At 35.6% G+C, this 21,329-nt stretch overlaps 1 protein-coding gene and 1 long non-coding RNA gene across 2 annotated transcripts; one reads left to right on the top strand and one right to left on the bottom strand.

The window, feature by feature from the left end:
• The first annotated feature begins 1,062 nt into the window (after positions 1-1,062).
• On the top strand, positions 1,063-2,463 carry LOC126604783 (uncharacterized). The gene is made up of 3 exons (XR_007616741.1): positions 1,063-1,152; positions 1,917-2,033; positions 2,184-2,463. It is a non-coding gene; the product is annotated as an uncharacterized LOC126604783 (long non-coding RNA).
• Positions 2,464-4,157: 1,694 nt separating this feature from the next.
• On the bottom strand, positions 4,158-10,212 carry LOC126604784 (auxilin-like protein 1). Its single transcript, XM_050272094.1, has 8 exons — positions 9,701-10,212; positions 5,491-8,938; positions 5,347-5,401; positions 5,129-5,211; positions 4,980-5,045; positions 4,799-4,888; positions 4,449-4,625; positions 4,158-4,347 (listed from the first exon to the last, which is right to left on the bottom strand). Exons 1-8 carry the CDS (start codon positions 10,078-10,080, stop codon positions 4,312-4,314), a joined length of 4,335 nt encoding a protein of 1,444 aa, XP_050128051.1. The 5' UTR covers positions 10,081-10,212; the 3' UTR covers positions 4,158-4,311.
• Positions 10,213-21,329: the final 11,117 nt, after the last annotated feature.

The following is a 21,329-nucleotide window of genomic DNA, read 5'->3' on the forward strand; positions in this document are numbered from 1 at the left end:
AAAGACATCTACAAGCAGTTGCTACAATGGAAACTGCAACCAACCGCATGATCAAGAGGCCATAACGGCTTACTCAATCCCCACTATTCATAGAAAAAGGAGAAACGAACTCAATCGCACATAGCCGTTTCTCACATTGTCTTATTTATGCTTCTTCTTCATGCACTTTCATCGTCTTAAATTTCGTATTCATTTTGCTCAGTTTTTGTTCAATTTCGATAAGGTATTACAGCTTGGAGCCAATTTGCAGATTTTAAAAATAGTGGATGTTGGGCAAAAAACGCTTGGACATGTAATTCAATTTCAATGCCAAGACTGTTCGTTTCTTTTGGATAATTTTGATCTTATGCTGATTTCGACTGAATTCTAAAAAAAAAATTAATTTGCCTTAGTTTAATTTGTAGTTGTTCATTTCTGATGAAGAGCTGTGAATGTTATGAATTACTACAGGTTTAAACTAACGATCTGTTCAACAAAATGAAATTGCTTTGTGTTTTAAGATCTTCATCCGAATAAAGTTTCGTTATTTCATATGGTGGACATCCGTTTGCAGTTCGGAGTCGATGTGCGTATTTTGAAGATGGTGTATGCTAGGCCAAAAAGGCTTGGACGGGTAATTCAATTTCAATGGCAAAGACCATTCATTTTTTTTTTTGAATAAGTTTGGTCCTCTGCTAATTTCGACCAAAAAAATTTAATTTGCTTAGTTTAATTTGTAGCTTCTCTACTCGAAGCGTCCTCCCTCCTCCTACTACCCCACGTCACTCTCTTCTGGAAGAATTTGTTTACAAATTGAGAGATTGAATTGCTGCTTGGAAATTCAGAAAATTTATGATCTTTGTATGGCATTTTAGGTTTAGGATACAGAAAGATTGTGTCTTTGATGTAAAATTAATATTGAATTTGATGAACTTGATTAGATTTTGCATTGTTTTAGGCCACTGCATATTAAGTTTGTGATAAAAATTAAGGATTGTTTGTGTGGTTTTTTTCCGTATTCATAATTGTTCAACATAATCAAAATTAGAGTTTTTTTTTTTGGTGTGTTGATTTTCAGGTACTCTGTATTAGTAATTGCTTATTTCAAAAGGGAATGTGGGGATATGATAGAACTTTAAGACATTTCTCATGTGGATTTTTCTTATAGAAAAGGTATGGTATTCTGTATGATCTTACCTACTTTTTTTTTTTGAGTGTCGTGTGATTGTTTTCTAATAAACTCAGGCTATCCATATTTTTTTTTCCTTATCTCCTTCCTATTTTACTTACTGTAGGGATGCATCTAAGTAGTTTTACATGAGATCTAAATGGGAAAAATAAAAATATAAAAACCTTCTGAAGATAACAAAATGAATACTTATGGCAAGAGGATCAAAGTGCTCCCACACTTGTGATTCTAATGGAATGCAATATGATTACCCAAAAACCTTACACAGTTAAAATAATTGCACTAATTATACAAGAGAAGTTAAACTATAAATCATATTCAATCATGAGGACAAATAACCCTGCAGAAAATTGTTCATGCCCATAATGTGGTCATCCGAATTTTGTATTGACTGGTCCATTGATTTTTCTGAAGGAAATCAGAATATATGCTTGTTGCCTGCGATATGATTGACATAGTTTAACTAGATTGAAACCAGACATACCCATCTAATGTATATGTTGTATGCATTCGTCATCTTTAGGGGCGTGTAGTGCCCGTGATTAAAAAATGCCTCTCACATGAGTGTAAGCGTATGTGGAGATATAAGGTTTTGATCTCCCTCATTTTGATATATGATTGGATTTTTATTGTAGTAGATTCAATTTGCAAAATTACAATTGCTTTGCTCTTAGTTCTCCACGATTGTTTTATCTGTTATTGTTTCATATCTTTTCATTCCATGTGTTTTTTTTTCTTGACTGGCCAGGAACAAGATAAAGCTTTTTGATTGTTTGGCTTGACAAGGAACAATAAGCATTTTTGCAAGCCGTTTGAAGTCCATCCAAATAAGAATTCAGGACTATGTGTTGTCTTGCTTAATCAGGTTTTTGTTTTGGGTTTTTTATATCTTAGTTTCAAACAATTCTATATGGCTTCATTTGTATGCTTTTACTTCAATGTTTGGGTGAGAAGTTGGACGTCTTCTTCATTTGAAAAATAAATAAATAAATTTCCTTTTTTCCATGGTGATAAGTGCAAAGAGAATGAACCACTGGAGATCTGCTATGCCAAAGAGAAAACAAGTATGGAAGATGGAGATTAGTTCTTGATTGCTCTCATTGTGGAGGACAAAAGTATAAACATTAAACACAAAGGTTTTTGAATTATATGTGGATTGAGGAGAAAAATATAAGAGTATATGAAATATAATTTTGCTTTCCGTGTGTAGTGAATGGAATAACAAATTTCTGTATAATTTTTGTACTTCTGCAAACAAGTACCGTCTGATAGCGAATTGTCAATTTTACTTGCAATTCGTGACAAACAACATTTTTAATGTGCACAACATTGACATGCCAATGTCTAAAACCTAATATAAATTTATAGGTTCAATTAGCATTTGATTTAAAACCAATGCCTGTAGAGAAAAGGATATCAAACCAATGTTTTCGGAGCAGCTGGGTGAATTCTAAAAGCATGTGCTACAAATTGCTTTTCACTGGTAGGATTTCATTTCCTTGCAAACAAAGTTAACTTTCAATTCCAGAGATTTTGGATTCTGATTCAAGATCTTTGGTTTCGTTCTTATCATCAGACAAGGTCTTGAGAATTTAATGCCCGTAGAAAAAAAGATATCAAAACACTTTTGTAATTCATCGTCTCTGCATAAGATTGCAATCACTTATATCTAATACGTACGACCAACAATCAATTTAGTTTTATATTCAGAGCTTCACCATTTTCTCTTGATACATTTTTTCTGCATTTTGTACTGTAATTGCAATTGTACGCATTCATTTGCTACACCAACTTCAGAGTGAATTAAGGTTTTTTCTGCATTTTGTACTGTACTACATTTTTTCTACAAGTTCATTTTTCAAAAATACAATGTCCAAATTCATTTTAGTTGTACTCTATTTGTAGTGCTGATGTTGCAAAATTTATTGTCATCATTAAATAATGAATTTCAAAGATAACAACATGGGTAATGCTAGGAAGACTAAATTTGTAGACAATATTTGTGATTTTATCTTTCTTAATAGTCGGAAAAATTCAGATTTCATACTTATTTGTTTTGGTGCATGTGATAAAAAAACGTTTGATAATGTGGCACCAATGATAAAAAAAAATAATAACAATGGCTACAAATTGGCATACGTGGTTTCGACATATATAAAAGTTCTTTGGGTGTAACACCCGGAATTATAGAATAATACGCCTTGACTATGTGCATTAATTAGAAAGCATGGTTATAATAATAGTTTGTAACACAATCGTAGAGAAAAAAATATATCATAAGGAGTTGATTGTAAAAAAGAAAATAATAAGAAATTGTTATGACATTCTCACATGCATAACCAAAGTAACACATTTTTAAGGGCGCGTAGCGCCCGTGATGAAAAAATGTCTCTCGCATGCGCATGAGCACGTGCGGAGAGGTTGGTGTTTAATTAAGCGAAAATGCTAAAGAGGGCACATATTTTTTACCACATTCATGTGGCGTGTGATGTGTACTTGACACGTGAATTAATAAGTTCATGTCATTGAATGTTTGTTATATGTGTCAGTTGTAACATCACATTGTACATGAATGTGGTAAAATAATATACCCATACTATGAGTAACTAGGAGGGGGGGAGAGGATGCATTTTTTATGACGTAAAATTGACCTAAACCCTAGTGCAGAAAACAGAACATGGGCACTACACTAGACATTTAACAATTTACAACAACCAAATGTGTATAGAAGCAAAAAGACAGATACAATCATAATTAGTAGCAGTATAAAATGATAGAGACCAACAAGAAAAGGGTCAAACTCCAGCAGTTATACATCATGAGGCGTCATGATTGTCACATGCAAAATAGTCATCTGTAAGCCTCTTTAGCTTTTATAACTCAATTTTTGTCTTTAAGTTTGGTCGGGTGGAGATTTAACATGTTCCTTCTTTTTATTTATTACATATGCCTTTACTTCACAGAGAATGTGCCCGTTGGTCTTCCAAAATTTGAACATTCAACCACCATATTTCATTCAATTATAATTTACCCAACAACTATTCTTGTGAGCTAAGGATACATAATTACTCGCGGTAAAAAAAAAAAAAAAAAAAATAATCAAATTACATGATATTAATGGGCTGCATGCGCAAAAGCCGGCGCTACCGCTCTTCGGAGTTGAATTTGTTCCAAGCTTCCTGTATTAAACCAGACCAACAAACAAAATCAAACAAGTGAAGAAGAAGAAGCACAACTAGAAATCACTCAAGGCACAAATAGACAAATGCACTTGACGCACCTTTAGAAGATCGAAAACTTTCTCGCATATGTACTTCTGTTGAATGCTTGCACCCCGTTGTTGTAATTTGTCAGGATGAACGCATAGAGTGGCTTTCCGGTAAGCTCTCTTTACTGCTGCAGCTGTTATGACTTCTGTCAACGGAACGGGCTGCCAACCACTATCAGCCCCAAGGATCTGTCAATGAAAAACATCTAGTCAATTAACCACTTGATAGAGCCTAGCTCTATGCGACTGAAGATAATAGGTTCATTTGCTGATACGTTCTATTTTTGTTAAATTAAACTCAAGAGATCAAGGAAGTCAATGAAGAATGAATGCCAAAACGTATGCAGATCAATAACACCTACATATTGCAAAGTTGAAAGCAATGCACGCAAGTTGCCTTCTTTTCCACTTGACCACCTCCTGACTTCCGCATCCAGAGTCTCGGCTAATCTCTGCAAACAGAATTAGATCCGAGCCAATCAGCGAAAATGATAAAACAATTCAAAGTCATAAAAGTTCATTTAATGTGGAGAGAATAATTACATTTCTCTCTGCTTGCTCTCTTTGTGCAAGAAGATCGCGCGTATTCTTCTCCGCAAGAGCTTTCGCCTGAAACAGTCCCAGAAAGCTTGGAATTATAATGCCAGGTAAGACTAAACCACTCATAGATTATAAATGATTTAAAATCATACCGCTCGTTCAGCTGTTCTAGCATGCCTCTCTAGCCTAGCTTTACACCTTTGGGCTGATTCACCTTCCACCCCCTCATATCTCTCTGTAATAGAAAGTTTCAGAAAAAAAAAAATAGTTTAGAGCCAACTGAGCAATAACTCAAATGTTGATGGAAACTATGAAAAAGTTTAAAGAAAGATTGCTTGAATAACCATTGGAGCATTAAAAAATCACATACCACCATATACTGAGGAATATGGATATCTTGATCCCCTAGTGCTGTCCGGTAGATCCTATGAATTACCAGCCAGTTCAGATAGCTGTTTGAGAATATGAATTAATTAAAAGGATGATAAATTCAACAGGAAAAAAAAATACTCACCGACGATGAAGAGCAGTGCCTTAAGCCAATATTTGTAGACGAAGTATAGAATTTATCAGAAACAGATCTTTGCACGCGCTCTCTTGCTTCATATACAGCCCTTTCAGCCATTGCTTTTTCTGCAGCACGCTCTCGAGCCTCTGCAGTTGCTCTCTCTACTGCGGCACGCTCTGCCTTGAGCCTGGCCTCCATGGCTGTCATCCCTGCTAATGACTTCTCCCTGGCCTCTGCACATGCCTTCTCCAGTCTTTCACGAGCCTCAGCCATTGTTCTTTGTCGAGCTTCAGCTGATGCTCTCTCAATAGCAGCTGATTCTGTCCTATCACGAGCATCCAAAAACGGCCATTCACGAGCTTCAAGTGTCGCTCTATCAACAGCCATCCTATCTTTTTCTCTTTCTCTCTCCCTTTCTCTTTCTTCCTCTATCTTTCTAAGGCGCTCATTTTCAAGCTCTCTTTCTCTTTTCAATCTTTCATTTTCTTTTTCCCCATTTTTAGGGGTCTCTTTAAGACTCTTCTCTTTTCTCTCTGGGGGCTGACCTGCATTAAATTGTCCAGATGATTTCTGGCTGTTTAATTCTGTCATGGCGGGATGAGCTGCTGCTGTTTTCCTTTTATTTTCAACAAACTCTTTCACCAGTTTAGGCGTCGAGTATTCTTTCTTGTTTTCTTCTCTGATTGAGGCAGCTTCAACTTCCTTTAAGTCCTTTTTAGCTTCATGATCAAAATCCACTTGATTAAATTGCTCAACCCGTGGTGGTCCAATGTGACTGCCAGGTTCTCCGGCTTTCTTCATGTGAATGTCTAAAGGAACCGACTCATAGGCATCTTCCACTGCAACTTGGCTATTTCCTTCTTGTGTGCTTTGCTGGGCCATGCCAGATTCTTTGAGCTTTTCATCAACCGGCACATTGTCAATTTCAAATGCCCCCAATTCCCTTTTGCTAGCTTTAGGTTCAGCCCTAATTTCTTCACTTGCTTTCTTGACACTATCATCTACTGGAAGAGACTCACTGGCATCTTCCCTTCTGAACCGGTTCTCTCCATTTTCTAAATGGTCTGCAGATGCGGCAGATGCTTTAAGTTCCAAATCAATCAACATGCTTACTCGTACTACTTCTGGCTGTGTATCACTATTGTTGTGTTCAGTCCTTTTCTCTCCATTTCCTTCATGAGCAGGGACTTCTTGTGTAGCTGCCACTGTTTCACTGCTTTTATCATGCTTATTGGATATTTGAGTCGCTTGAGAGTTCTGATTACAATCCTGGTTACATGTATCATCAGATACCCTGAGATCCTCCTGTTTCATGTGCAAGGTCTGACCGTTTTCATTCCTCTCTGTCCCCTCATTTGTTGTGTTTAGGACATTCAGTTCTTCCCAGTCACCAGCAACTTTAGCAGTCTTCCCAGTCTGTTCCGACTCATTAGCCTCTTCTAACGTGCTTTCAGTTCTAACTTGCCCAAAAGTTTCATTTAATCTTCCCTCAGTTCCTTCTTTGTCCTGAGCCTTTATTAATCCATTTATGTCATATTGCTGCTCATAAGCATGGGCCATTTTTATTCTTTGCTCAGCTTCCTTTCTTTTACAGGCATCTTGTTGTCTCTTCTCATATTCTTCCCTCTCGAGAGCTTCTTTTATCCTCTTCTCATATTCTTCTATTTGGGTAGCCTCTTTCTGTTTCTTCTTATTTTCCAGTTCAGCAGCCTCTTTTAGTTTCTTCTCAGTCTCTCGCAACTCAAGAGCCTTTTTCAGCCTTTTCTCATTTTCTACCTGCTCAAGAGCAGCCTCCTTTAACCTCATCTCATTTTCTTCCTGCTCAAGAACCTTGTTCAGTATCTTCTCATTTTCTGCTTGTTCAAATGCCTCTTTAAGCCTTATTTCATTCTCTTCCTGCTTCAAAGCTTCTTCTTGTCTCTGTTCAAAACTTTTCATGCCACGAGATTCCTTGAGTTTTTTGTCACTTCTAATTCTTTTTTCATTTACCTTCTGCTTCCTGGCCTGCTCTTGAACCTCCAGCACAATGTCATGCTTTTCTGATTTTTCAGCATCTCTTTGCTTCTCAGGTTCTGCAGGTAGAGTCCCCATTCTAGAACTCATCTCATGCTGTCCGTTCTCATGAATTTCTTCAGCCACCTTCACCTTTTTGTCATGCTCTTTTCGACTGCATGCCTCCTTAGATGCTTTGGGTCTTGCATTGCATTCCTCCCATCCACGAGGTTGCTTCTCTGTTTCCTCTTTAATAACTGCTCTTACTTTCTTATCGATTTCTTCTTTCTGCTCTAATGCTTCCATGGTTGCCTTTTCTTTATGCCTGTTCTCGTGACTTTTTCTGCTCTGAACCAAAATCTTCTCTTTGTTTTCCAGCTCAAAAGCCTTCTTGGACTCATCAATTGCCGCCAATTCAAAATATTGTGTTTCTTCCTGCCATTCATTAGCGTCATCAATTTTGAAAGACCCATTCCCATGCTTCTCTTGTTCAAAATGTTTAGCCACATTTATGAATACTTCATCTTCTAAAAATTCTGGAACTTCTTTGGTTGTCTTTGAAGATTTCCGCCTTTCCTTCTTAACAACAAATTTCGTTCTACCATCTTCTCGTACAGAAGTGGCCTGCACTCCCTCAACTTTCACACCATTGCAGTCATCAACAATTTTACCCACCATTCCTTCCTTCTCTTTCATTTCTTTCTTTGAACCCGATGTTGTACAGGTTTGGAATCCGTCTTTCCTCCTCTGCATTAACACTTTTGCACTTTTCAGTTGTACTTTAGCTTTCTCCATTGCTTCTCTCATAGCAGCTGCAGAGATTGCAGCAGATGAACTTGCATCCACTTCGACATCAAAGAACCGGGGTGAACTATCACCTGCCGTCCCATCAGAAGCAATCGTGTTAGAATTTGAGGACAATCTACCAGAATCTCCACTGCTTCCATCCAGTATGGGCGGTGGTCGAGAGGGTGGTGGCAACTGAGAGGGCTGAGTTCTAAGGCTTATGTCTGATACAGTCACAAACGGCCTTCTATGATGAGAACCATATCTACCATTTCCTCTTTCATGTTTAAGGTTGTCTCCAAATGCCTGTCCGGAAGAACTACCATCAGGGGGGAGTGACATGGTCTTTTTGAGATACTTTTGATTCACCACTTCCACATTGGAGTTCATATTTAATTTGCTATCATCAGCTACTTGAAAGATTGGATTCTCATGTTCTGTCTGTTGGGAGGGAGTGATTTCATCCAGCACATATGTGTATCCAGGAACAACATGTGCCTGAGTTACATATGTCATCCCGTTCAAAGAATCTTTACTGCTTGTTTGATGAGCTGTATGATATGCCATGCTGAAATCTTTACTGCCATCAAATGACTGGTAAGGATCTCCATTTGAGCATTGGTTCTTTCCGCAATCATCCGACCCTTCTGACAGAGAACCAGATTCTGCAGGAGTCCTATGAATGAGGAAACCAGAAAAACATATTCTAACATCAAATTCTAGCATTACATGGTTCAAATTATGTATAGAAAAAAAAAATCTTTTTATTCCTCATTTACTATTGCAATGATAGACAAAGCAATTATGTTTCTTGTTCTTTCATACTTCCACGTGTAAAGAAATTCACTCAGATACATTAGTACATGATTAGATTGATCAAGAAGCTTATCAAGAGGGGTGTTGAACACGGGCTGTGTCACAACCTTCAACCCAAACAACCCACAGATCCTAACAGAGAAGTTAGTCTCCAACTCCGGCTAAACACATTTATCTCGCCCTTCTACAATCATAGAAGTCAAAATTTTACTTCAATCGAACTTTTATCATATAAATAACCTCCCCTAGGACGCTATTTCTTACTTTCTTTTTTCTATACAATCCCTATTCCGGGAGGCCCGATTTGAACACAGAGCTCGGGTGCAAGAGTAAACGCGCTACAAGTTCCTCGCGGTCACTATTTCTTACTTATCCAACCGGAAAAAACCCAGATCAAAGGTTATTAATTACCTCATTAAATCAACCCCAATACCTAAATCCACAAGACTTTGTTTTGTTTTGGTCACCAAGTTTACACTTCCCACTCAAAACTCACAAAAAATAGAAAGACATAGATTTTTCCCCAAAATGCCATTCACATTTCAGTAAAAAATAAAAATAAAATATTTACTTAGGAAACAAATTTTGACTGAGAATTTAACAAAAACATGCATGATCATACCAGGCTTCGTCGGAGGAATCGCCACCGCCGCCGCCGTGGGATTGATCAGCCAGGTCGTCGTACGCGACGGCGAAATCCAGGCCGTTAAAGCCGCCGAAGACCTCGCTGTAGTCGAAGCCGGAGCTCCGCACATCGAAGAAGACCTCGTTTTCGTCGACGGCGGGAACATCCAGCACCGGAATCGACGAGGCGCGTGACGCGTGGAAGCTCCCAAAAATCTCGCTGTAGTCCTCCAGGCGGGGCGAGAGGGACGAGAGGCCGAACTTCGGCGGACCGCCGTAAACGTCGTCGTAGAGCGTCTTGGCTAACAGGCCGCCATTGTTCATCATTTTCGCGGAAGAAGACCTGTTTGGATGCCGAGAATGTGATAAATTATCCATGAGAGAGAGAAGAAAATTCGCGTTTCTAGGGTTTTGCGTTTCGAGGCGTTTCGTTTTCCTCCCTCTCGCTCTCTAACTTTTTTTCTCTCTCTGCTCCTGAGTGCAGAGTCTCAGGACTCAGAACTCGGACACAGGCCGACGAAAGTGGAATTAAAAGGAAAGTCTGAAATTACCAAAAGGGACTCGTATAATTGCATGACGAATTTTCCTTTTACCTTTTTCGGATTTTGCAATTTTTATGGATTTGGACAAGTGACGGGGTGTAGCCGGTAAATGGTGGACAACTGGAAACTTTTGAGCAAGTATAAAATATCGATGATATCGAAAATATCGGTAGTCCAAAAATACGGAAATTTCGATGGAAATATCAGGATATTATCGATATCGATAAAAATTGAATAAAAACCACGGAAATTGTAAGAAAAACTTGGAAATTTTTATTGAAACTTTGCAGGATGTTTATTTAGTCAATTATCTATTAGTTTTTCACAAAAAAATTGGAATGAAATGTATTGCATGATAGATATAACTGATTTAAGTTGATTATATAGCGAGCTGGCAAACATTGTGAGTGTAGGAAATATGTAGTAATTAATGAAAAAAGTTTAAACACACTATAATCATTTATATATAATGAATTAGTACAATATTTTACACTTTATACATTGCATGGTAAGATACATGAGTGACTTAGCAAGGTCTAAAATATCGATGATATCGGAAATATTGGTAGTCCAAAAACACGGAAATTTCGATGGAAATATCGGGATATTATAGATATTTTAGACCATGCTTTTGAGTATAACCTCGTTTATTAATTACATGTTATTTGCTGAATGAGAATTTTCGTATATCATGTGCGTATGGTATCAGTATGTACTGAATGCTTCATTCAAGAAGCACATTCTTTCAAAAAAGTATTTTAGTAGTATTTTTGTAGGATTTATTTGTATTTTAACTAAGGATTGGTTCAAAAAATATTTTCATCAAAAGCGCTTTCATCAATATTCAAAGCACTTTCAAATAAGCTCTTATTATTCAGCTAAAAAAATGACACTCCAGTTAAAAGTTACGTGAACATTCCAAAAAGTCCAAAGAAACAACTTTCTTGATATACCAACAACAAATAATTTTTTTTTAACAAACAATATTATTTACACTATGAGATGGGGAAGTGGCTAAGCCTCACAATGTGCTAGCAATAATGTGATTTAAATTCGTATTTGGTAAAAATCGAACCTAAGACATTTCACTTAATAGCAAATGACCTTTTAACTTATGTATAAAAGTGCTTCCTTCTCTTATTTTATTTTTTTTGTATTTAATCATAAATATTAGGTCTAGCTTGAGGTTGTTGTGCTTTTTTTAAAACTACTTCTGCTGTGCTATGAGAATAAACAACTGTGAAAATAAACAGATAAGTATTTGGTAAACTATAGTGACAAAAGTGCTTTTAGCAACAAAAAAAAAGGTGTCAAAGATGAGATAGGATTTCAATATGAAAGTTTCATTAATTGGTACTGTTCACCCGTCTCCAATGAAAAAAAAATTGAGAAGTATGTGTAGCTCTGCTTCTGTTTTCTGTTGCTTTGGTCTTTTTGAACCCATGATTTTGAGAAGAAAAAAAAAACACTTTTTTTTTCATTTACCAAACACAAACTCCAAACCAACCCTTATTAAATGGATATAAGTATATTACTAAATAGATATAAATATTATAAATAAATTACTAACATGACAACGAATATAACTAAAAACAAGTGTGTACGAGATGCTATAAAATGTGTATGTTTATCATTTTAAAAAAATGAAATGAGAAAAAGGGCAACTGGGAATGGGCAATTTGGGTTGCAATCTTTTAGATAAGGTTCAATTTCAATGCATCAAAATGTCCAACAAAAAGGGTCCCAATTTGAGTACGGTGAGAAAAACCTGATTCCCGCATAAACACTTTGGGAAGGACTTGCTACAGAGAATAATGACAAGGCGCCTTGTTTGCTAGTATTTCACTATTTTGTGGGGTGGGTTTGTAAACTTGATGAACTTAGAGGGAAACTTTGGCAATTTACAAGTGAGTAACTAGTTGCATTTGTCTTTGAACAAAAAATAAAAATAAAAAAACAAGTTGCATTTATCTTGGTATTGGCATTCATGTCGCGTTTTTCGTGTTCGTAACATATTTGATATCTTAACAGATCGTATCGTGTAATACTCGTTAAAATAAATGGGTAATATGATCCAGCTCGAAATCCACCCGTTAAAATGAACTGGTAATATAACATGACCCGTTATCCATTAAAGAAAATATATTTTAAACCAATAAATAATGAAAATGAAAAACATAATTCGACCAAAAAAAAAGGAAAACATTATAAAATTAGTATATGCATACCACATTGTCACATAAATATTAATTCAAAACATAAAAAATAAAATAAAATAAAAACATTTATCTTGCAGGTATTACGTATCCCTTTCTCAAAAAAAAAAAAAGTATTACATATCCCCAAATAAGAGTCTAAAGAAAAGACATTAGTACATTACTACAGAATACTAAATGTTTAAGGATATATAAAATGAAGGGAGTTGCGTTTCAAGGTTGAGGAACCTTGCAAGTATTTTACAATAAAACCATTTCATTTCCATCAATCACCAAAGGAAATGGTATTGGAATTTTGGCTTGATATATTGTCTTCAAAAATTATATTGACGATGTTTTTATTAAGGCTTTAATATGTTTTATAATGTTTTGAACTCACTCTTTGCCTATTGTGTACTATAAAAATAAATAAAACTTAAATTTTTTTAATTTATATAGAATAATAATATAATAATACATATTTAATATACAACATATATATATATATATATATATATATATATTTTGTCTATGACTATTGTATTTTGTAGTAAGTTTTTTTAGTATACAAAATTAAAATCATCAAAATAACTGTTTTCTTAACGTATCGAAACAGGTTATCCACATGTCACCTTTGTGTAAACTTGTTAAGTACCCGTTATTAAGGGGTTATTCTCGTGTGACCCAATAACAACTCGATTAGTTATCTAGTTAACCCAAAACCCTTTATTTTGATGTCGTTTACATGTCGTGTTAACGGGTCGTTTAAGAAATTGCCAAGTTTATTGGAGATGGAGGGGGAGTGGCAGATCCAAGATTTGAACTTAAGGAGTCCTGGTGTTAAATACAAATTTTTTAAAATAGGAACTGAATGCGTAAACAAAAATTCAGCCTATTCACAAAGGCATTTCCTCGAACGTTTGGTGACTTGTTTTCGTCAGCCAAATCATGTTGCACACATATCAATAAATAATAGCATATGCCGAAAGAATCTTATTAGTGATATAAAAAGAATTTATCCAATCCTATCGATACAATAATATGTTGAGATATGTCTATAATATATTTCATCAAACATTTAGTATACACACACAAAATTCGTACCAAACATTTAATCCTCGAAAGACCTCGTTCGCATATATATTTTTCAAACTTCGTTGTCCTGGGACAACCTTAGTCCCTACTTCCATCCGTCCTGGACGGTGGTGTCTTTTAGGTATTGTATGACATCATTTGATTTGATTTGGAGGAAAGTAGCTTGTCATATCTTACTTGTAGGAGAATATCGACGTTTCTCGTCTACGTGCATCGATTAATTTTTTGGATTCTAACCCCATCCAGGATACTATTTTGTAACACTTTCGATTGTGACAACTTCATAGATAAGAAAATAGCGTAAATTTTGCTAGCGTCAATATCCCACCCGCATTCAATTAAACATGATAAGAACTTTCATTTAATTAGACTAGACCTTGCGTCATGACAAATGTTATATTGGGCTCTAGAAGTCGGACAAAGATTGCCTGCCCTCCACTTTCGGTGTTATTTTTGTACCCTCCTGTTTGTGTGGTCACGATTAAGTTATGTCAACATTTTATATTACTATTCATTTTTATCTTATTATATCTATAAAAAAACAATATAAAATGTTGACGTGGCTTAACCGTGACCATACAAAACAGGAGGGCATGGGAAGAACACCAGAATTGGAGGGCAAACAATCCTTGTCCGTAGAAGTCAACTCCGCTACTGTTTATGAGGATTTTAGGTGAATAAAAATTGTTAATTTGTCGGCGTTTTCCTTTTCATTTGTAAGTGAGAGATCTTATGTTTGATAACCACATTATTACTAGTTCATTATGAGGCTAAGCTCACCCCCATTTCTTAGTATAGATAATATCACTTCTTCAAAAAAAATAAAAAATAAAAAATCGTCGGCATTCTTGTTTCAAATAAACATCGACTTTTCATTTTGTTTTTGTCATAATTTTAAAATCAACATTGATGAGTATTGGTTGCAAGAGGATCCCTAATCGAGTAATCATCAACCATGAGAAATTGGAATGAATTTGCTAAAGAAACGTAAAGATGATGCATGCATTTTTAACATTAATTTACAATTGATTTTTCAAGGAAAAAGGTGAAAGGAGAAATTTCAATGAAGATTATGGAAGCCTTTTGGACTGAAAATTCATCATTAAATATTCGATTTATGATTTTACAATCGGTTGATGACCTTTCATGTAATTTTCTATTTTTTACCAAACGATAATCTTTACTAAGGAAAAGGAGGTGAGTTTAGCCTCACAATACGCTAGCAATAATGTAGTTCAAACTCGCATTTGACGAGAATTGAATCTAAGATCTCTTACTTACAAGTGAAGAGGAATACCACTAGACCATAGTAAGTGACTCATGTAAATTTATTTTTTAAAAGGAAAAAAAAATCATCATCAACTCATCAACTTTGGGACATTGCTCATTTATAAAAATAATACTTGGCAACTCAAATAATGAGTAAGAGTTCTTATTCAAAACTGTTCGTTGCAAATTCATAAAATTTCGTTTTTATGATTAGAACCGTTCGTATTATTAATCAACCTATAAAGATTGCCTCTAAAAAAATCCATTAAAATTAATATCGTTAGTCATTAAACTGTATAAAACCAGATGACTGGATTGGTAAAAGCATAACCGTCTATGTATTTTCTAGAATGAATTGACTAAACAATCTTTGCTTTAGGGAATTGTTATTGGTGCTCTAAAATTCTCATTTTACACTCCAATTTTTTTCTATTTAGAAAGAAAAATACATTCGTGAAGAATGCAAAATGAGAATTTTAAAGTGCTAATAACAATTTTTTTTCAATTCATTTTTTTAGAGACGATCTTTTCAAAGTGATTTACAATATGAAAGTTCTGATCATAAACACAAAACTTTGTGATTCGAATATAAAGAATTTTGAGTAGAAGTTACTACTCATCTTTGAGTAGTCAAACATTGTTCCATGCACAATTCAAATGCTAATTGCAACAAGGAAAAGCACTCAAATGCATTTTTCATATCTTTTTTATATATTATTAAGGCTACCTAATCCATTAATTTCTATTAAATTCGATCATCAAAATGAATAAAATTTTCTCACAGCCTGCGATCTGCAAGCAGAAATTAGGTGTCAACATTAAAGATGAAGAAACTCCTCAAATGGGTGGTAGTTGGAGCATTTTATATTTTAATGTGGATAAATAATATATATGCATGTGTATATAAGGTACTGTATGCTTTTGATGCTTCCCATTTTTGCAGGGTTTTCATGGAGACATTAAGATGGTGTTATCTATATACTTTTTGTTAATTTTTGTTATTTAGTTTTTTTCAATTTATTTGATTTGACAGAAAAAAATTAAGAAAATGTGTGAAAAGTAAAAAAGTGTATGCAAATAGCATCACCCTAGACACTATATTATAACCCTAACTGTTACCAGGGTGAAGTTATTAGCCATGTCTCTCTCTCTCTCTCTCTCTCTCTCTCTCTCTCTCTCTCTCTCTCTCTCTCTCTCTGTATGTCTGTCGACCAAAAAAACAATCATTCAAATTAGTTGCATCACTCAATTATTAATCTGCCCTGTCACAAACTCATAAGCTAGGATGAGTTAGTACTGTCACACTCGCTGTATTAATTTCTCGAATGATATCAGAGACATGTTAAAGAGACTCTTTCAAAGTAGGGTTCTTCATGAACTTTCTGTTTCTGTTACTTTACATTTTAATGTTAATTTTTGTACAAAAAACATGAGATGTGGGCAGAGAGTCCACGTAGAGTTGAGAGAGTCTCCTTAAAATTTCTCATGATATAACCATAATATTGTGTATTCGAATTCAAATTACTTTAAATATGCGTATAAGGGATAAAATGTCGATAATGTGTATCCAAAACATATTCGATGTGTCTAGCTTTATTCAACTAAATTATCACTAGCAATTAAGTAAGTGACAGCAAGAGGAACCGATTTAGGAAAGAAGTAAAACACAAGCAACGCATATAAAGGGAAATTCCAACGACAAACACCCATGTAGGGGAAATAATTGCACAACATTTCTCTCGTAAGTTTATGATTATGCGACCGTCACATAAGACGTAGAATATGAAAGATGCATTATAACTTACAAGTTTCATACATTAACAGTCAACAAACGTTCGCACAGAATAACGACTGTGGAAGCAAACCGTGTCTATAAAGCTTGTTGGACATAATTTGGCTAGTAATTTTGCTTCTTGTTTTGAGGACCTTGCGTAGGATTGCATATTCCAAAGAAGGAAAAGAAACAACAGACACTGTGCGTCTCTCTCTTTGTCTGAAAGCAGGACAAAAACTGAGAAAAAAGGATTAAAACAAGGTTCTGGGAATCGGAATGTAATTAAGTAATCCAGCTAGTAAATTAAACTAAACACATGGATTATGGATAGCATCTTCTTCTTTATATTACTTTGGCACTTGTTCCCAAATTGCCTGTCAAACAGGCCAATCCAATGCATAAAGCACTAGGCTTCTCCTTTTTCTATAGATAAAGCTAATTTATTTTCTTTTTGCATTCAAAGATTCAAGCGTCTACGCACAAACAGAATCGGCTATAATTTATATACGATTTGTTGCCTATTTAGTGTATTTTAAATTTTAAATATTTTTTTAAGAAAGTAGATGTTTTATCATAAAACTAAAGGAACTTTAACGAAAAGCTCCCGGTACTGTTCACTTTAACGAAAAACCATATTTTTACACTAAAAAGTCAATCCTGGTACTATTCACTTTACCCTTTATTTTATCCTTATCATTAAAACTCAAAGTTTTCAAACCCTTTTCATTAGTTTTCCTTAAAACCTAATTAACTATAGTAATACAAAATATGGAGCTTCTTATTTTCCACATGAGTCACATGCGGTGGTGGATCCAGGATTCAAATTTTTTAGATTGAAATAGAACGCAAAGCATGTAAAAAAATTTAGTTTATTCATTAAGATATTTTATCGAACACTTGGTTAACTTTTTGTCAGCTGAATCAAGTTGTGCTCATGTCAACAAATATTGACATATGCCGAAACAATTTGATGAATGCTATTGAGAAAATTTGAAGAGCTTTTTTGACGCAACATGCGAGAAACATTTCATCAAACACTTTTTAAGCAAAAAAATGACTCATATCAAATATTCGGAAGGTTCTTAAAAGACCTTCCCATGTATATTTTTAGGACTTAGTTTGTCCTGGAATCACTGAGTCCTAATATGCATCCACCACTAACCATATGGACATACATATTGGTGGACATGAGAACGTAGGCATTGATAACGAGGCAGCACCTAGGCCATTGGACTCAATACATAGGTAACATGTCTTGATAAGATGAAAAAAGTTAAGGTTTCACTTTAAAATGAATTGGTCATAGATTAGTTACCCAATTTGAGATTCATATGCTCAAATTTTTTGTTTAATTAGTGCGTACATAAAAATTCAAACGTGAGACTTCATTCAATATCAAGAACCAGTAGATTACGAACTCGTCTAATATCCTAGTGGAATGGTGTTGGGTTTCTACCGGTTCATCCTAGGTTCGAAACTTTTCCCTCTCCTTTACTAATGTAATATTTTCGAACTCACTTCTCTCTCTTAAATTCCAGGTAAACGGGCCATGGGCCCACTCCAAAAACACCAATACTGTCCTTGGGCCATGGGTTCACTCCAACAACACCGATAATGTTCCCACTTGGCCACCTGCTCAATCTGTCAGGTGTGAGGTTTTAATACAAAATGTCCCGGTGATAGTTAGAGTGAGGTAATTCTATTTAAAGGGTTTGTTCTCAAGCCTTCTAGTCAATGTGGGACAAAGGAATTCTAACACTCCTCCGCATGTGAGACCCCATTTTATGGGTCACACGTGAAGTTCCACACATCGGCAACCACTTGGAACCAAGCCATAGACCCACTCCAACAACACCGATATTGTCCCTGGGCTATAGGCCCATTCCAACAACATCGATACTGTTCCCACTTGGCCACCTACTCAATCCGTCAGGTGTGGAGTTTTAACATAAAAGGTCTCGGTGATAGTTAGAGTGAGATAATTCTATTTAAAGGGCTTGTTCTCAAGCCTTTTAGCCGATGTGGGATAGAGGAATTTTAACACTTCCCCGACGTGAGACCCCATTTTATGGGTCACACGTGAAGTTCCACACATCGACAACCACGTGGAGCCAAGCTAAGGCTCACCCGTTTACGTGGGGTCAATGGGGACCCACCCATTCACGTGACATCTCTTGGCCTACGTGGAGCCAAGTCAGGGCTCATCCATTCGTGCGAGGTCAAAAGGGACCCACCCGTTCACGTGACAGTACGGGCTCGTCCCTTGGCTCCGATACCATCTTAAATTTCAGGTAGACGGGTCATAGGCCCACTCCAATAACATTGATACTTCCCCACTTGGCCACCTGCTCAATCCATCCGGTGTGGGGTAATTCTTTTTAAAGGGCTTGTTTTCAAGCCTTTTGGCCGATGTGGAACAGATGAATTCTAACACTTTCCCCTCTTCTTAATAATATAAAACTAAAAAAAAAACCCAGTAGATTACGAGCAAGTTAAATTTGTAATGAATTTTGTATGTTTAAAATTCAAAAAAATTGAAAAGAAAGAAATTTGGGAATGTGTTTGAATAGTTTAAGGCAAGTGCTTCTGACAAACGTATTTCTCTTTCCTTGTTGAAATGTTGAAATTTTTGAAATGTTTGAAATGTGAGGTTGGGTATCCCATAAGCCTCTCATGCATGCCAATGCCAATTGCCAATTGCCAATTGCCGAATACCAATGCCAGAAAAGAAGGGGGTGTTTTTCTGGGCCCTTGTGTTTGCCACTTTCCTATGAAAAAAGGCACCAAAAGTCTTCATTTTTGTGCTTGAAAAATGGAATTCATTTGCTTTGTTTAATGATGCAGAATATTATACCTACTGTCAAATACTGTATAATATTTGTATACAAAGCAGGAATTATGGAATTATTCCATGAGGGGAGAGCGCAAATACAGGATTAGGAAAGGATAAATCTCTCTCTCTCTCTCTCTCTCTCTCTCTCTCTCTCTACATTTGAATTAGATAAGACGTGGTAGTCATACTGCTTGCCATTGCTAACTTAGTGGGTGGCACATAAATAGTAGAAAGTGCATACCACCATCTTACATGAACAAACTAGTGAAAGAATGAATTTAGATCCTCTCTCGGGATTTTGCAGTGCGGAGAGGGGAGAGAGATCCAGACCTTTAGTTTGTATGAGGTGATTTTGTGGATCGAAGTTGATAGATTGAAATTTTGGACCATTCAAGAGAGAATGAGAGAGATTCAGACCGTTAGTTTGTATGAGGTGGACCAATGAAATAAATTAATGAAATATGTGTAGGATTTAAAATGAGTATTTCGGATCTTCGGATCCGTCTGCTTTGGACAAAAAATCGGAGAGTATCTCAATTCATGAAGAATGACTTGTGAAAACATTAAAAAGCACAAGTTTGATACATTGGTTGGTATCGAAGTCTTTTTTAATAGTGTTCTTAAGTTGGATTCTAGTAGGTCTAAATTTGAGTTTCGGTCCCTACTTTTTGTCTGCAAATTGTAAAGTGAGATGATACTGCCGTGATACGTCTTAAGATTTTGAGACTAGTGATGGTCCTGCAAAGAGCGAAACAGATAAAATGCTTTTAAAATTGTAAATTATGATCTTTACGTGTGTTGTAATTTATTTCGACATGAACAATGGCTGAAGACACTTTTAACCAAATGAGTAAATTTCAAACTTATGATGAGGATAATTAAATTGGATTTACTTGTCAACTAATCATCTTTTTGGATTGGACAAGTAAATATTTGAGTTGATGATGCATTGTTGGTACTCGTTAGACAGGTTTAACCTTCAAGTTTTGAGAATAGAAAGAAAAATAATAGCTCTTTATCCAGTCCAGCCCAGAAGTTGAGAAATACTGCAAAATCCATTCAATCTGATCCAAGATTGTTAGTTTGTTGGGCTATCCAGCCGACATTATCGGTTAAACCTTCTCATTCTACATTCTTAGCTTTTTTCCCATTTTAAAATATTTCGATAATCAGAACTGTCTATTTCTAGTTCTTTTTTGAAAATCTAACTTTGCCAGAAATCCGTCAAATCAAAATCCGTAGCCCTCGCGACTCACATCCTCCACTCGCCCAAACGAAATGGATTGAATGATCTTTTAATTGATTTAAAGCGTGATGAAACAAAATCTACGATTGCACACCTTAAAGGCTTAAATATGAGAACTATTTTCTAATTATTATAAATTGAATTTTCAAAACTGTTAGTTTTTTTGTTTTTTGTTTTAATAATCCCGTTCATAATTCTTATTACTTCCACAACTAAATAGATCAAAGGATGTGAAAAAAGTTTAACAGAAGAAAAGTATCAGCAGGTTTCGATGCCTGATTTCACTTCGTTTATTTCATAAAACATATATAAAAGCAATCAAGCTCTAAAACTACATATCTAAGAGCATGTTTACGTGTCCATAATCGGAATCAAAAGTCGGAGTGTGATTCCGATTACGAGTTATTCTTGTGTTTACTAAAATTTGGAGGAATCAAAATGGGTGGGGTCCACTCGAAAGATAGGAATTGAATTCCTAATTTTGGAGGAATTGAACTCCTGAGTAGGATGCGTCATTTGAATCCTGGGATAAAGGAGGAATCCGAAATACAATTTTCTACCTATTATAACCCCATCTAGTTCCTAAAAACTCCAAATCCGCCACTCAAATCAACAAGCCTAGACCTCTCTGTCTGCCTCCCTTTCACCTCCCCGTGCCCCAATGAACCAATCT

This window comes from Malus sylvestris, chromosome 15 (assembly GCF_916048215.2).
Source record: "Malus sylvestris chromosome 15, drMalSylv7.2, whole genome shotgun sequence".
Classification (NCBI taxonomy): Eukaryota; Viridiplantae; Streptophyta; class Magnoliopsida; order Rosales; family Rosaceae; genus Malus; species Malus sylvestris.

Excerpts from the sequence above, each read along its gene's own strand:
- LOC126604784 (XM_050272094.1), bottom strand. The coding sequence starts at position 10,080 with ATGGATAATTTATCACATTCTCGGCATCCAAACAGGTCTTCTTCCGCG. Across the intron at positions 5,402-5,490 it reads GGCACTGCTCTTCATCGTCG|GATCTACCGGACAGCACTAG; the intron begins GTGAGTATTTTT and ends GGTAATTCATAG. Across the intron at positions 4,889-4,979 it reads GAGAGCAAGCAGAGAGAAAT|AGATTAGCCGAGACTCTGGA; the intron begins GTAATTATTCTC and ends TTCTGTTTGCAG.